Here is a 16,925-nt window from a genome sequence, read left to right as displayed (position 1 = left end):
ACCATACAGATTTGGGGTGTCTACTATGCACCTAGCACACAGTAGGCATTGTTGTGCAGCTTTATGGACTCATTTTGAAATTCAGTTTCATGATTCGAACCATTCATATTTTAGAGTATATTCAATAGAACATACTTGTAAAAAAATCAAGTTAATCGGATATCGTTAACCTTTTCATCTACTCACAGTGCCTGTTGTGTTGGGTGCACAACAAGCACCCTAGATCCGCGTCATATCAATAATAGTGAACTTAGGATATGTTTGATTGGGTGGATTAGAGTATAGGATTGGAATTTTTAATCCGTGGGCCCAATTATCCTATGTTTGTTTTAACATTTTAATTTAGGATTATTAATCCAATGGATAATTAATCTAACAAATTTATAGGATTATTAGTAATGGGGTAAGGGTTGGATTATTAATCCAATGGATATTAATCCAATTGGATAGTGAATACTACACTAATTTAATAGAATTATTAATATTTCACTATTAATCTTGTGAATCCCTTAATGATTACATGATCTTAAAAACAAACTTGTCCACACAATTAAATATATTAAAAATTAGTATAAGATCTCTCAAAATAGTTCCATAAGTTGCGAAGTTCTTCTATCAATTGTTTTTTTGACATGTAAGGTCTTCTAAAAACAGTGTGTTTAGGACGCAAGGTTCATGTTTTTAGTGTCAATTTTGTTTTCAAGGCAAATTGGCCCTTCCACAATAGTAGCGAAATTTCTTTGTTCGTTGCTTAAGCAATTTATTAATAGAGATATTTCTTTGTTTTGGTGGTGGTGGTGGTAGTAATAATGGTGATGGTGAAGGTGATATATGTTTCAATAAATGTTTTGTGGATGGAATTCTCTCTATGCCTTCATTTGAGATGTGGGTTGACTTTTTGACTATTTTAACCTGAAATTAAAAAGTTTCATTTGGGATAGACTTTTTGAGTTACTGACTTTTGTGGGGAAAAAAAATGAAATGATTATGATTTAGATGCGATATTTTGTATTATTAGATTAAAAAATTTATTTTATCTTTTTGTAACTAAAATAGCCCAAATCCAACCCAAACCTTCATGCCAAACATAACCTATGACAATGTAGGCAATAGAAGTGTCGCTATAAGAGTATTTTGGTTATAAAATGAGCTTTTTGTGATGTTAAGGACCTTGTATGCATATGAAATCTTTAGAGCGATGCATGTAATATTATTGTAAAACGGTGTGTCCATATATTGGTAAAAAGCCCTTTATGATTATTGACACCACATAGAGGGAGAGAGAGATAGATTGGCTTAATAGCATATTAGTCAACCTTAACACAAATAAAGTTGGCCTGTGATATGATATATAATGTAGCAAATTACACAAATTTCGTGCCTTGCTTGTCCATCATATTTTGACCAAAAATTTCTTATCAAAAAACTTTTTGTCTCTTTCCTTTTTTTAAAAAAATTAATTCAAACAAGTTTGGTCTCTAGTTCCCAACGATTTTTTGTCTTTATGCTTCACTTTGCTTTCCTTCTCTCCGAATAAAAATCTTCCCTTAATTAGTTGGGAGTCTTTGAACTGTTTAGATTACATGCTACAGATTCCCCACCAATGTTTGCTCGTTCTACATCACCATTGAATTTTGTAAAAAGGGACTTTTTTTTATAGTGCTAGTAATTGTGTTATATGAGCGGCGGTGGTACGGGATAGCCGTGACAGTGATGGTGGAGATTTCGTTATGGTGGTAGAGGTGGTGCAGTGGATAGAGGTAGCAACGGTGGCAACAATTGTGTGAAAGTGAGAGCTATGTAGTAAAACATTTGAATGGAAAATGTTTGCTCTACGTAGTTAGTGAGACAAACCAATCTTACCAATGGCACCAATTTCACCGATAGTAAGTAAGAAGGCTATAACTTGAAAACAGAGTAAAGAATTTAATATCTTTCTCAACACGCCATGCATGCACTTAAATCTAATTATTAATTTCTAAAGCATAATCATCAGTATATTTTGTCTTTCTTTCCATCTCTCTCTCTCTCTAATCTTTTGTTTGTGATTTATGAAAAAATAAACCCATACACATATTTTTAGTTTACATGTGACTTTTTTTTTTATACAAAAATAACATTAACATGTCCGTATAACTAAATTACAACTGAAAAGATTTGCCGCTGTCAAAGTCCCAACACCTTATGTGACCTTGTCAACTCAGAATAAAGACAAGACAATAACTTAAATTTAGAGAAATTAACACGTATGTTTTCAGTTTTCTGTTTATATTTACAAAAATTTTAAAAACTCAAATAAAATCTTATTTGGTAAATTTTTGATTTATAAATCAATGGTCTCAATTTATAAATTTGGCCAAAAAATGTAAACTCAAAAAATGAGTTTACGTTTTGAGTTTTCAATTTTTTTTTTTTTACCACCCAACACTAGCCACCATCCGCCACCATTTTCCACCACCGTCTTCCGCCGCCACCACCCACCCCCCACCACCACCTGCCACCACCACTCACCACCCAGCCACCACCACCACCCACCTGCTACCCACTCCCACCACCACCCACCCCTCGCCGCCGCCGCCACCACCACCACCCGCCACCCGCCACCGCCACCCACCACCACCTACCCGCCACCACCCATTACCCACCGTCACCACTTTCCACCACCGTCTTCCGCTGCCATCACCCGCCACTTGCCACCACCGTCTTCCGCCACCACCATCCACCCACTCGCCACTTGTCATTTCTCACTCTTTTTTATATTTTTAAATTTTTTAAAATATTTTGTCTAAACCAAACGCGTTTATAGTTTATGTTTTTCTAAAAATAAACAAAAAAAAAACAAAAATCAATTTATAAAATTTTTATAAATATAAATTGAAAATGTAAACATTACCAAACAGCCCTATACAGTATTACATGTTTTTGTTTTTGTTTTTATTTTTTTCAAGATAAGAATTTTCCAAGAGTATGATCATCATATTGTCATTTTTTATTTATTTATTTTGGGTTCCACAACTCCAAAAAAGGTGCCCAATTTTACATGGTAAAGATAATAGGAAAATTTACCCATAAGTCCTAGTTTTTGAAAAGTTAAATCATTTAGTCCTAAAAGTTTTCTTATACTCCATTTAGTCCCATTTGCACATCAATCTAATGTTCAAAACATTAATCTGATGTTCGAAATCTAATGTTCAAAACATTAATCTGATGTTCAAAATCTAATGTTCGAAACATTAATCTGATGTTTGAAACATTGTAATGGGACCTTTCAGTCTATAAGAAAACTTTTAGGACTAAACAGTGTATAAGTTATTAATTTGAGATTTATTAGTGCATCCTCCAAGATAATATATATATATATATATAAATTCTCAAGTTGTAAGAAGGTCCCGTAATGTAAGCCCGGTTTACGGGAAACTGTCGCTTGGCTTCTCAAGTCTGGGCGGTAATAATAAAAATATCACAACACTCAGCAGCAATTAGGACAGAATGAGGATTTCATTACCGAAGAGACTAAAAGAAAAATAATTTTTTTTCCTCAGATACACAAAAACACACACATACATAATATATATATAAATTATACATACATTAAAAAAAATTAAATAACATATAAATAATTTCTAACAAGATGAAGAAGTTTTTTTCGTGTAAAATAGAGAATTCAATATGAAAGAAGAATGACATATATATATTTTTATACTGGAAAGTCATTTTATGTATAAAATATATATATATATATATATTTAAGGTTCTATGAAAAATAATAATTTTTACAGAAACAGAGGGCCATAGCCCCCTATAATCTTCTCCTAATTCCGTCCCTAACAGTAATAATGATAATTTAACCAGCTAAAGAAAAGTTAAAACAGTGTAATAAAATCACAAAAATTGACCCCCAAACAAAAATTTTGATGTGGCAAGTCTTAATACTATACTTTTAAAGCAATAGGTTCAACATAGCTTAAGAAAACCTAACAAACCCCTTCCCTATCTACTCTTTGCAAACCAGTTGTGTACAAAACAGGTCATGAGAATACATTCAAGACATCAAAAAACCAAACTGAACACAACTTCAAAGCTTCGGCGTGAGCATACAAATTAATCTACCCGAATAAAAATAAAAAATAAAAATTGAAAACACAAGTTTCATAATATTCAATTGACCATTTTTCCAGTTAATAAGACCATAAAAAGATTGCACCTCAAAATGAAAACAAAAATTGAAAAAAAGATTGTTATTAGATAAACCAGATATTAACAATAACAGATCAAAATAATACATACCTAGGTAGGTACAAAAAAAGCAGAGTATCTGCATTTAGGAGAGAACGGTGACAAGCAAGCAATCAATCGCATAAGACCCAGCCCCCCAACACCTCTCTACAGATGCCAAAGTAAATGGTGTACAAGACAACTCATCAGTTCATCACTGCAAAAAATTTCAACAATCCAAGTTCGCTGTCTCTACCTCTCTCTTAACAGACAACAAAAAAGGGAAAGTGAAATGCCGGAAATACAGAAAGAAGAGTACATAGTAGAGAAGCCTCCTCAAAAGTGCACCAAATATTTCTTCATTGCTCGGAAACTACTACACATATATAATTTCAAATATCATTCCCAAAACCGTCCAAAACTTCAAAGCTCCACTTCGTGCACCTTTTTTTTTTTTTTGCTTTTCTTTTTCTTTTTTTAACTGTTTTAGTATTGTCAATAATCCCAAAATGTGTACCCCATTAATTTTTGGAGGCTTTCTAGAGGCACAGAAACAGAAATACCTTTTTTCCTCCTCTTTTTTTTTTCTGCTTTTTCTGTTAACTACCTTTAACATGATGTCACTAGAAAGTTAGTGCCACCAAAAAGGTGGGCTGCTTGCTCAGTCTGAATCCTTTGATGACGAATCCCCATTGAAAGATTCCTCCCCATTTGCCAAGTTTGGTGAGGTTTCTTGATGGTTTTCCTCACTGGTAATACCTCGAGTTTTGCTGGGTCTGGATCGAACATTTACACCCATGGGAAAGGGCACCTGCAGATAGAAAAAGCAACCGTAAGCTATGTTTATTCTACTTTGTACTTTTGCTATTTGTACATTGTAATTGCATTGTGGTGTCCAGAGTGGCAGCGCCAGAAATTTAATGTCTGAGCACATATTAATCACAACATTGAATTTTATTTTTTTTACAATTATCCTAAGATTTATATTAACGTGACTTATAAATTCACAATCAATAACTAAATTATATTAACCAAATAATCAATAAATTCAATCCTATCAACTCAAAAAAAAAGGACCCCACAATGAGGAGAAATAAGCAACTAAACAAATCTCATAATAAGAAATGAATTATCAATTGATTCAATTCTTATCTTAACCTATCAATTAAAAGTGTACAAGAATAATCAAAATAGAAAAATAGAAAAATTTTAAATTTTGAAAAATACAAGAAATTTTACATAATTGAAGGAGGGTCACTATTAAATTTTATAAAGGATAAATAATACATAATTTTTATTTATATGGGTAACAATATAACTATTGAAAGTTTAGGGGGAGCACGTGACCCCCCTAAGCCTTAGGTGGCTCCGTCCCTGGTGGTGTCTGCACATCCCATGGCACATGAGAAATAATGAGAAAGCAATATGATATATGAAATTAATATAGAGTATTATGAAACCAATTTTGGTTTTAAAAAACACCAATTTAGCAGGTTTCACATTAAGTTTCCAGTGCATTTTGGTGTTCAAGTAGATATGGAAAACTTTAAAAACATGTGTGAACGAAACAGAACCCAAAACATGTGTAAATGTGATGCTCGTACCTGATCACCTACATTGGGACCATCAGTGTTGAAGAGGATAGGCCGGCATCGCTTATCCTCATTCATCAAGCTTGAGTTCTGAAAATGGGCAATGAGAGCAGCTTTTCCTTGTATGCGAGCATAAGCAAGTGATGCCACCTTTTCGCTGTTAAACTTTTCCCATTTCTTCCCATCAAATGCCTGTGAAAAAAATAAGTTCTCTCTCTATTACCTTTAATCTTCATAAATTACAAGTTAATATTCAAGTACCAGCAGAGATTTGCAACAGTGACACAAAAAGAAAAAAACATATCATCCTCTTTCAGCATTGATAAAGCAAACCTGATAGAATGGAACGATCAACGAAGGATTGGTCATGTTGATGAATGCATAACCCACATTGCATTTGTTCTGCAGCAAAAAGTAAAGGCAAATAATTATTCTATGAATGAATCCTCTGCTTATATAAAAGCTCTTCGCTGAGGTGAAAATTCACTTGCCTTAAAATCGATGGGTAGATAAATGAAATCATAAGTTCCCCTATGGTGTTCATCAATTGCAGCTAAAAGCATCTTTGAAGTATACCTACAATTGAAACCAAGTTAAAATGGAACCGGTTAGCTCTTCTTAGTAGAGAGAAGGGAAAGAAGAAGAAAAAAAAAAACCATTCCGATGCATCCGAAAGATTACTTCAAGCTGAAACAACATTACAAAAATACGAAATAAAGGCATATAAGAAAACAGAAAATGAAAGTCAACACTTCCATTGCATTATTATTGAGGGCAATAGATGATTAACTTGGATTCATGGGGCAATGTTTTCCAGGCCAAATAAGCCTGATTTCGATGGTCCAACGCCCGACTCTAATATTTCTAATCAAGAGTTTACGCAGAAAACAAAAATCATCTACTTTATTGTAGCTACTTGATGGAGGATGTAAATACTCAACTCATAAACCAGGTCACAATTATCAATGGGTGTAGGCAGCCAAGAAGCTAGCCCTAGCAATGTTTAAGCATCTAATTTGTGTACATGTTATGGAATATGTTACATCATTACAGCAAGTTGCCAAGTTGTATACAACATGGGATACCCAGTAGAGTTCTCATCAATCACTGTAAATTTTCTAAGCAAATTGCAATGCATAAACCTTATCTAACAAAAATTACTTTGAACATGAATAGTTACACAGTAAATTAGAACAAAACAAGAAAGACAAAAAAGGCATTTGCTAAATCAAGCACATAACCGGTGAAAGGATAATAAAGCGGTTTGCTTTTATGTGTGGATTGGTATTTCGTAGCAAAAAGGGTATGGGGATAGAGCAATAACTACGACCGACTTTCAACCATGACAAAACTTTGGAACATCTTCGAAAGAAATATTGACTTCAATTTTGATGGAGTATCGATTTGCATCTTAAATTTTGACAAATAATTAATTTCAAAGATTTTATGGTCAGTAAAGTATTGCATACTTGTTAGGAATGTTCTTTATCATAAGTGTTGTCCGGTTGTCTTCCCCTCGCATTATGCGGTCAATGTCAAGTTCAAACTGTTTCTTGTTGTCAGCCTGATTGGAATTGCCTTCATTTCTATGGCTTCTAGCCCGTTCATTAGGAGAATCGAATGGACTCATCATAGGAATCATTTGGCCTCCGCCAGGAAACATCAGGCACCCCTGATGAGGGGAGTGCAGACCAACATTTTGGGAGGGAATCGGAAGGTCCATGCAATTTCCACCAACACTAGGAAACATGTTTTGGGGGATAAATTCCAAATGATGTAGTGAGTTACCAGAAATTCTCATATTCCCAAGAGAACCACGATGAAAGCCAGAAGCATCGGGGGATTCCCCAGAATAGGTGTGTCGTCTTTCCCAGAGAGAAGGATTCACAGACGGTGCTGATCCAACATGGTGGTTATTCATGGGTAAAAGTGTGTTCATCATATGAGACGGTGCTCTGGGAAATGCATGCAACCGTGGAGGGGGATGAGTAGTGCAAACCCCATTGGGCCACATCATGCCTTGAGGCTGAGGGGGATTATTTGAATTACTCCAAATATAATGATGTCCAGGTGAACAGCTCCCATTTCTAGAGGAACCAAAAACTGAGAAACACATAATTAGAATATTAGAAAATCAAACAGTACGCACAACCCACTTGTTACATGAGTCACTGTACAAATCTTTTTCTCTTCGCTTTCTTGTACACAGTATTTCACTGAAAAAACTTAACATTACTAGTACGGCATGGGCTTGACCAGCCACTAAAAAGACAGAAAATTTCTTTGACATGCATAAAAGAAAACAATGTCACCTTGTTATCTAATGCACTTACCAGCATCATTCAGTTCAAGTGGATGCCCATTTGAGCTTACTCTACAGAACTGGCGATTCTCAATTCTTTCAGATGGACTGGCACTAATATTTGCAGCCATGCCCGGGGAATTACAAGAAGCACGATTAGTTAAACCATCCTGATACTCTGGAAGTGAATGAGGATGAAAATTGGGTGTTCCCTGGAATTCAATTTTTGGCTGGCCTGGTGAAAGGCCGGGCTCAGGGAGGCCGGATTGATTGCCAAGTAATTCAACTCTCACCAGAGAGGGTAAACTGTTAGGAATGCTAGATGAGATCCCATGATGGAACACTCTTTCCATGAAGGGACTAATAGGTGATTGGATTGCAGTGTGTACCCCTGAAATAGTTCCATTATCCATGCCTGAAGATGTGATTCCCCCATGGGAAATTGGTCCTGTAGAACAATTATTGTAAGGCAAAAGTAACACAAAGCCTTCTTTTGAATCAATTTCTAATGAACAGTGTATCTCACTGGCAGTACTCATACCAGAAAATCGCATTGTTGAGTTATTAGGAGAGCTAATTTGTTGTAGATATGGACCAGATTCATCTTGCTCAATTTCTGAAGGAAATGGTGGCATCAAACTGCACAGGAAAAAGGAGGAGAAGACAAACAAAGGTTTATCCAAGAGGTCAAAAACTAAAATCAGCGCAAATTAAAATAAGTCATTGTCCAATATCAATGACAATGACATGTTGAGCTTACAAGCATTAAAATTAGAGGTGTTCAGAAAACCATCTGACCTGACCTGACCTGACCAAACTGACCACACCGGGCCGAACCACTCACTTTTGTGCAGTTTTTTAATATGTTTGTCAGCTCTGTTCTCTTTTAAAGGAAAATTAGTTCTTCGGTTCCGTCCTGGTTTGTAATATTTTAAGTGCGAAACTAACCGACCCCAGTGGGTAACATACATACTACATATATATAATTCTCTCTCTCAGAAGTTAGAAGCCTGAACACTTAGGCCTCTCTCTCTCTCTCTCTCTCTCTCTCTCTCTCTAGATTCCCCTGTCTCAATCCTTCCCCATAGCTGCGTTGGAGGCCTTGGAGCCATTTCAATGCATGAAAGCAGGTCCACTTAGCAACAATGGCTGTGTTTGGTCCATCTCAAACCTACTTTGCATCCAGATGCAACAGGAAGTAGCAAGGCTCAAGCAGAGAGTGGAGGCTGCTCCAAGGAGAGACGGTGTGGCAGTTGCAAGAGGGAGAAGGGGGCAGCGGCAGCTGGCAACAGTGGCTTCCACACAGACACTGATAAGTCTCTCCATCTGCTGTTGGGGTTGTTATTGTTGAAGTAAAGCACAGTCATTGTTTTTTGTGGTCTGTAGATTGTTTTGTTGATAGATTCAACTGATCGTTTGGGAGATTTTGTGAATTTGTGATTGTCTTTGTGGGTTTTTCTCCCTTCCTAATCCTCACTCTCTGAGTCTTTGATCTCCCTCAGACCCCTCACCCACCCACCCCCCCCCCCCCCTCCCCTCTACAATCTCCATCACCCTATCAAAACTGACCGTCAATCCGAAGCACCCGAAGCCATTGGTTTCCAATTGTACTTGGTCAAAATCAGATGTGGATACTTTGACTCAAAAGTGGTCGGTACGGGTGGTGGGCCGGTGGTAAAACTGACCCGACCCAACCAATACCTAACTAAAATATGAAAATTTGCAATAAAATTTCATTTCTAGCAAAATATGCACACACAAAAAAAGGGAGGGGGGGCAAGACAACCTTCAATTTTCATTTTGATATAGCCTGGCACAAAAGGAATAACAAGCAAGAAGATAAACAAATAAGGAGTAGTAGAGGAGGAGAAGACATCACAAAGAAATATAAGAATCAATGGGATTAGGCAATACCCACCGTCTAGCACCCCCAGGATGGATTGGTTCAAGCTTAATCCGCTTCCCTGCAATATCACTCCTATTTAATGCATGAAGAGCAGCCTCCGCAGCCCTAACATCATAAAATTCTATAAATTTGTGATGACTTCTGTGTGGAGTCTCACGGATCTGCAGTTTGGAAACAAGGATTGGTGTATCATTGAAATGCCAGTTGAACTTTGAAGTCCAACATAAAAATTGGGAAACAAGCTCACCTCCTTAATTTCACCATAAGCACCAAAAATTTGCCAAAGTTCCTCATTTGAAACAGAAGAATCATGGTTAAAAACCACAAGAGTGCCTTGGTTAATATCTTTCTGTGAAGCATTGTCCTGACAAAAGATAACAAGCCAGGTGAGAAGCCACAACTTGTGCACTGACGGATATGTGATGAAGATCTACCAGTGCAACAAGTGTATGGTCATCATGATTACAATGACAGGAATAATGACTAACATGGAGACAAAAGAAGAAAAGAAAAATTAATGGCTCCATTAGGAAGAATGACACAGCAATAGGGTACCTTTGGAATTGAGAAATGTATGTCAAGCTTCCTACGTTTCAATGGCTTGTTCTGAAGCGCTCTCATAGCATTTTGGGCTGCTCTAATATCATAATATGATATCATAACAAAGCCCCTGTTCTTGCATGCAGTATAAAGAGTGCGGACATCCCCATATTGCTGAACATTACATGACATTAAGGTCAACAATAGATCAACAAAATGCTCAACTAAAGATATGTATGAAATGTGATTAGAAACATCAAAAGAGCGATAATGAGAATAGCACACCTCAAAAAGGGCCTGTAACTCAGAATCTTCAACATTGCTATTTATATTTTGCACGAACAGTGTTCGAGATGGATGTTCCCCATAAGTGTGTTCCCCGGCAACCGAACTAAAAGATCCCCCCATCTGATTATCAGGACTTCCACCAGAAAATTCAGAATCTCTTTGTCCTGGAAGGAAACCATCTTCTCCTAAGTCCAACCCCCCAACACTACTAAAGAAGTCTAAATCTTCAATATCATCTCCGATATTGGGTTGGGCCACATAGTCAAGCCCATCAGTCACTCCAGAAAGCAAATCATCATCATTAGGGAGGAGATTTCCAATAGTTTGTGCCTCAATTTCCTCAAGTGATTGAAAAGGTTCCTCTTCCTCGTAGTGGGAGGCAGCACCACCAACAGAATGGCCATACAGACCATTATTTGATGTTAATCTCACTGAAACAGAGAAACCCATATTAAAACAAAAGGAACAGATTGTATCAATGAATCAGTAATTGCATCTAGCTTAAGAAAAACAAGAAGCTATGAGCTGATTCCATATATCAATTCAATCAGTGGAATGACAAATATTTAACAAATCAAGTGTGTTGGCTAACACCAGCATGGAGAAACTTCCAAATAAATCAACCCTTACATTTTCTGCCAAATAATTCAGACAATGAACTTGAGAAGAGACCATTCTCATAATGAGTGCCCATGGCATTAATTCCTTCACCTTCCATAAAATAAGTTGCTGGTTCCATCTTCAAATTAGATCTTGCTGCTGGGTCATGGTCAACAGGTCTCCGCAAGGAACGACTGGCTTCTCTCTCTGCTCCCACTGCATGCTTCTCTAAGGTAAGATTGACTTTCCGGTCTCGAATTAGGTATTGATCAGGAAGTTTGAAAGATTTAACCATCTGAGATTCCACTGACATCTGTTTCTCGAGGGGTGATGAAACAACTGAATTTCCGCCTGTTGTACCTATTACTCCATCCATTTTTACGACTGAATCAACTTAGAATTCCCACAGCATGATATCAGTTCAAGAAATGGTTCAAACAGCCTACAAACTAAACTAACAAATCCAACATCAAATGCATTAGTTGTGCAAAACACAGAAAAAAAAAAATTCAATTGTAGCCTTTTAAATGCAGGAATACCTTCCATTTCTCTTGGTAGTGCCATAGTCTTTCTCATAAAACAAATAAATTAAACAAAGTCTTTTTTTAAATTCATATGCAATTCCAATAGGTTGTATCCTGATAAAGAGCATTATAAGATTCTTACAGGGAAATCAGTGACAATATCATTCATTCAGTAAATTCAAATATTGTGGATCAACTGATCAAGAAAGCTGCCCTTAAATTCAATTATGGGGGGTATTTTTGGAATGCGCCAAAATTTCTTTTTCTAGAATTCAACCTTTTAACTGTGAGTCTTCATTTGAATCATTTCAGAGAATCTCTCAGTTGTAGGCTGACTAACCATTGTTTGTTGCTCTGCAAATGTTATCAAATTCTTCATTGTCTTGACTTTATACAAAGGTCACATGAAAACTGCATAGATTGTGCCTTTTTATTGTATAATTTCTTATTTCTCCCAGCAAATCCACACTGCTATCCATACTAGAGAAAAGATCAGTTTCTAATACATGATTATAGAGTATGTTTAGGTCAGTGCAAAAAATAAAAACCAAACATATATACATTTAATTTAAGACTCTATGCTTTACGTAGGGTTCTATGAGTTTTTATGAGATCTACTAGCAGCCCCCAACACAATCCCATGACACCAATTGGAGCCACATACAAATAATGCTGCCAAAGCATCAAACTAGAGACAATCCATTCTCTTGCATGCATTTTCCTAGTTTTCCATGTAATTCTACTTTCTGGATGACTTCCATCAGAGAGGCTTGTTCAATTTGATTCTTTGAAGCCACTCTTTCTAATTATTAATCTGGGGGTCAAATTGCCACATCATGACAAAGATTCATCCCTAAGTCAACAAAAATATGCAATTATCATCTGTTTGGCAAACTTAACTCCTGCATATCTATAGTGAATGAGACACCTCAAAACATCCAACAGATAGTTAAAAAATGAAGTGTGCTAAGTTAGACATACTGGACATGTGTTTGACATGAAGATGCCACATATTGTTGTGCAACACACACAACTTATTCTTTACATCTATGTTATTTGTAGTTAAAAAACTTTTTATCACCAAACAAAAAAAGTAAAAAAAAAAAAAAGAGGATTTACAATAAAGCTCCACACAAGGAATAAATAACAACCGGAATGAAAACCCAACTTTGAGACCCACATGGTATATAGATAATTACTACTCACCATAATGATCAGGCATGGTTTCTGTCTTCCAAAACCCAATCTGTCTCTGCCAATTGTAGAAATAGAAGGGATAAATAACGATTGGAATAGAAATATATTTATAAAAAGAAAAAAGGTTTGCCACAGATTAATTGAGTTCTTATCTATAAATTTGCATATACAAACTGCCTAACAAGAACAGAATTGATAAATGTACGAGAAATCACTACCTCATTAGGAAAACATACGTCCTCAGAGAAGAAAGATGATGACGACAAACCCTTTGGCTGCATCATTTCTGATGGCATGGTGAACCCAGTATTGAAAAAGAAGACGAAAACTGAAAACCGTTACTCAACAGGCTATCACCGGTGAACCTACAATTGAAAAGTTTCCAGCTTCCGTGAAGAAAATCTGCATGGAGGATAAATAAAATGATTTATTATTTTAATGGGAATTGAAAATTAGCAGCCCAATAACACCCTGAAAAACAATATGAGAAAAACTAGGTACTTTTTTTTTTTTTTTTAATATCAGCCAAACATCAGAGAGGTAGAAATGCATTAAAGAACATAAACAAACATCTTCATCACATTTTGGTGGAGAGAAGAGCAAATAAATACAAAATAAATAAAACTAAACAAAGAAATAAGCAATCAAAATTAAAAAGCTGGCGTAATTTTGAGAGATATTGAACATTGGATTGAATTTTTGACAGAAATTGTTGCAATTAAGTAAGTTGTTCAATTCTGACAAGAAGGCATCTCTCCACTGAATGACGAGATGATGCATTTAAGAAGTTAAGAATTAAATAAGCAGATAATTTGAACTTTATAACAGATGAGAGAAGGCATAATTATCAAAATTCAACAACTACCAAAACGAATTCTTCTATTCTGGTAAATGCAGATGTACAAGCTATCCTCAAATAGGAAATTTTCATTTTCCTTCTTAAAAAGGGGATAAAAAAAAAAAATTCAATGTCAACATACAGGTCTTAAACGAGAGGGAAAATTGAAATCGCAGCGCCCCAAAAGGAAAGATCAGCTCGAACTCGAAATCACACAGAAGGGCCCCAAATTCAACGGCCGATCGCAGAGCATACATTGTTTAAAAATAAAAGATAAAAAATGGATAAAGATACCAACTTTAAACATTAAAAAAAAACAACCGATCAAAGGATCGACGCCTGAAAATAGCAAGTAGAAAGATCAAATGCAACAAGAATTCAGCCAAAACAAAAAAAGAAGGAAAAATTAAAGCGCGTACCTTTAAATTGTGAACATGAACGCCATATCCGATAGAGTCAAATTGTGAGTGCAGTTCTGGAAAAGGATTTGGGAGAGAAAGAAAGAGGCATGGGTGGGAAGAATTTAAAGAAAGGGAAGGAAAGTTAATAATGATTGAGAGACATAGAAATCGAATGGATTACGGCAAAAGGCAAGGGGGGAGATTGAAGAAGGGATCTAGGCATCTGTGCCGTGCAAGAACCTCCAAAGCCTTGATGCCTTGTCTCTCTTCAATTTCTTCCTACATTGCACGTTAACCACATGTATTCTCCCATTGTTATTACTTTTTTTTTTTTTTTCCTCCCCGTTTCTCTCTCTTCTCCTATCTCTGTTTCTTCAACTTCCTTTCCTCGCCGGTTGATTCAGAGCCTCCTGCCGGATTTCATAGAGTTTCCGGCTAGGTACGGCTTTCTCCCGGCGAGATTCCGATCCCTTGCCCCCGGGCTCTCTCTCTCTGTCTCGCTTCTTGAGAGAGAGAGAGAGAGAGAGAAACAGATCGCCCTGGTTTTCGGAATATACAAAATGAGAAAAAAGAGAGAGAATATAGAGGGCGGGGTGAAGAGGACCGGACCAGACCAGACCAGACCCGCTCCTACAAACACGAGAACTCCGATGTGTTAGATCATGATATGAGACGAGAGAGAGAGAATCAGAAACAGAGAGAGAGAGAGAAACGAAAACAAACAAATAATCATGAGGAGAGAGAGGGAGACCCGTTGGTCGCCGTTAACTGTTAAACGGCGTTTGCGTCCTAATCTAAATCTGTTGCGTGGCCTGTGGGTACGAGGGTGGGCATAAACGAGACTCCGCCATTTTCTCCTCCTTGCTCTTGTCCAAGACACGCTGGCTGGCTGGCTGGCTGGCTGGATTGATCTTGTTGTTAGCTAACATTATTTCTTCATAATTTGTCAAGTGACGAGAATCACCTTGGGGATGATATCATTGAGTAATTATAAACAAAATCTAAGTCATAGTTTGGGAAGTTAGTTTTGGTGAGTTAGGGGTTAAAATAGTCACAAAAAATAAAATAGGCTATTTTAATCACAAAAAATAAAACATCAAATCCAACCCACAATCATTATATTCCTCTTTCACAAAAAAAGTTAAAAAAGTCAAAAAGTCAAAAAATTCTTCCCAAATTAGACTTTTTAATCCCAAATTAAAAAAATCAAAAAACCAACCCACTTTCCAAACGGAGGCTAAAATCATACAAATTTCATATATCAGCCAAATTATTTAGACAAAAAGTGATGCTTTTTTTTAATAAAATGGCTATCAATAAATCACCTCATTATCTATACAAAAAAAAATTAAAAAAAAATATTTGTATTTAAATTATAAGTCTACATTATCAATGAAAGTTTAGGTAATCAATCTGATTTAGCCTCCGTTTGAGAAGTGAGTTGGCTTTTTAGTTTTTTTGACTTTTTTTACTATTTTAGCCTGAGCTAAAAAGCTTGATTTGGGAAGGACTTTTTGACTTTTTTAACTTTTTTTGTGAGAGAAGAGTGTAATGATTATGGATTGGATGTGATGTTTTGTTTTTTGTGGTTAAAATAGCCTATTTTGTCTTTTGTGGCTAAAATAACCAAAAAAACCCACTTTAGTTCTTCCCAAACGGACCCTTAGTTTTATTCCCATCATCCCTCCTAATTATTTTTTCATGGTGATTTTTTATGTTTTAAGTAAATATATTATGTTAGAATAATTAAGCAAAATATGAAGTTATGTCAAAATTATATTATTTTAGAAAATTAGACTTAAATATAAACAAAATGATTAATTACACAAACAGCGTCTAAAATATGCAATATGTTAGACTTTAATTCTAATAGCATAACCGTTCAAAATCTCAATCACAAAATAAGAGGTATTTCGTAATTTTACACATACTGTGAGAGGGCGTAATATCCTCTGTTTTCCGTACTCCTTGCAACTAAAGTTTCGCGTGACGGCGTCCAACCTGACAACACAGAGAACAGTGAGCTGCCCGGCGGTGGTGTGCCGGATAGACCCTCCGACGATCAAGTCAGATCACTTGAGGAAGAAGAAGGCTATTCAAGAGAGAGAGAAAGAGTGTTTAAGATAGCGCAAGTTGCTTACCCCCAACGTTCATCCTCCCTTCCTTTTTCTAAGCTGGCTATGCAGCCTTAGGATTGTGCGCGCACTACCTCTGCTGTCTTTTCCTGGACAGTTGGCTGCGCTCGCCTCCCACCACCTTACACGTGTAAAGGCCAAGTCCTCCATCCAGTACATGCAAGACTGCCAAACGGTGCTAACGCGTGCTCGAAGCAGATATCCTCTCCCTCACGCCATTAGCCCAAGTGACACACCCGACTGGCATACCAAGACCGGCCTATTCCTTGGGAGAAAATCACAACCACAAAGAACACGACCGATCCGCCGAGCTATCGGGCGCAAGCCGACCTCTTCTCGGCCTAGACTCTTTCCAGACCGCCATCTGCTCGGTCGCGCCGTGCTAAC

General features: G+C 36.6%; 1 protein-coding gene across 4 annotated transcripts; it reads right to left on the bottom strand.

Moving 5' to 3' along the window:
- Positions 1–4,211: 4,211 nt before the first annotated feature.
- Positions 4,212–15,368, bottom strand: LOC114261526 (protein MEI2-like 4). Of its 4 annotated transcripts, none has more exons than XM_082871514.1 (15): positions 14,422–15,368; positions 13,383–13,566; positions 13,174–13,219; positions 11,474–11,827; positions 10,841–11,274; positions 10,571–10,729; positions 10,263–10,379; positions 10,028–10,176; positions 8,651–8,748; positions 8,141–8,557; positions 7,277–7,910; positions 6,299–6,383; positions 6,141–6,209; positions 5,820–5,999; positions 4,212–5,026 (listed from the first exon to the last, which is right to left on the bottom strand). In XM_082871514.1, exons 2-15 carry the CDS (start codon positions 13,458–13,460, stop codon positions 4,877–4,879), a joined length of 2,970 nt encoding a protein of 989 aa, XP_082727640.1. In that variant the 5' UTR covers positions 13,461–13,566; positions 14,422–15,368; the 3' UTR covers positions 4,212–4,876. The 4 variants fall into 4 exon arrangements, with proteins under 4 accessions (XP_082727640.1, XP_028057594.2, XP_082727641.1 ...); XM_028201793.2 differs by having other exon boundaries at positions 11,474–11,803; XM_082871515.1 differs by having other exon boundaries at positions 5,832–5,999; positions 11,474–11,803.
- Between the last annotated feature and the right edge of the window lie 1,557 nt (positions 15,369–16,925).

The sequence above is a fragment of the Camellia sinensis genome, chromosome 5, assembly GCF_055761805.1.
Source record: "Camellia sinensis isolate YWXY chromosome 5, ASM5576180v1, whole genome shotgun sequence".
Taxonomy (NCBI): Eukaryota; Viridiplantae; Streptophyta; class Magnoliopsida; order Ericales; family Theaceae; genus Camellia; species Camellia sinensis.
This window is presented reverse-complemented; position numbering and strand designations above follow the sequence as displayed.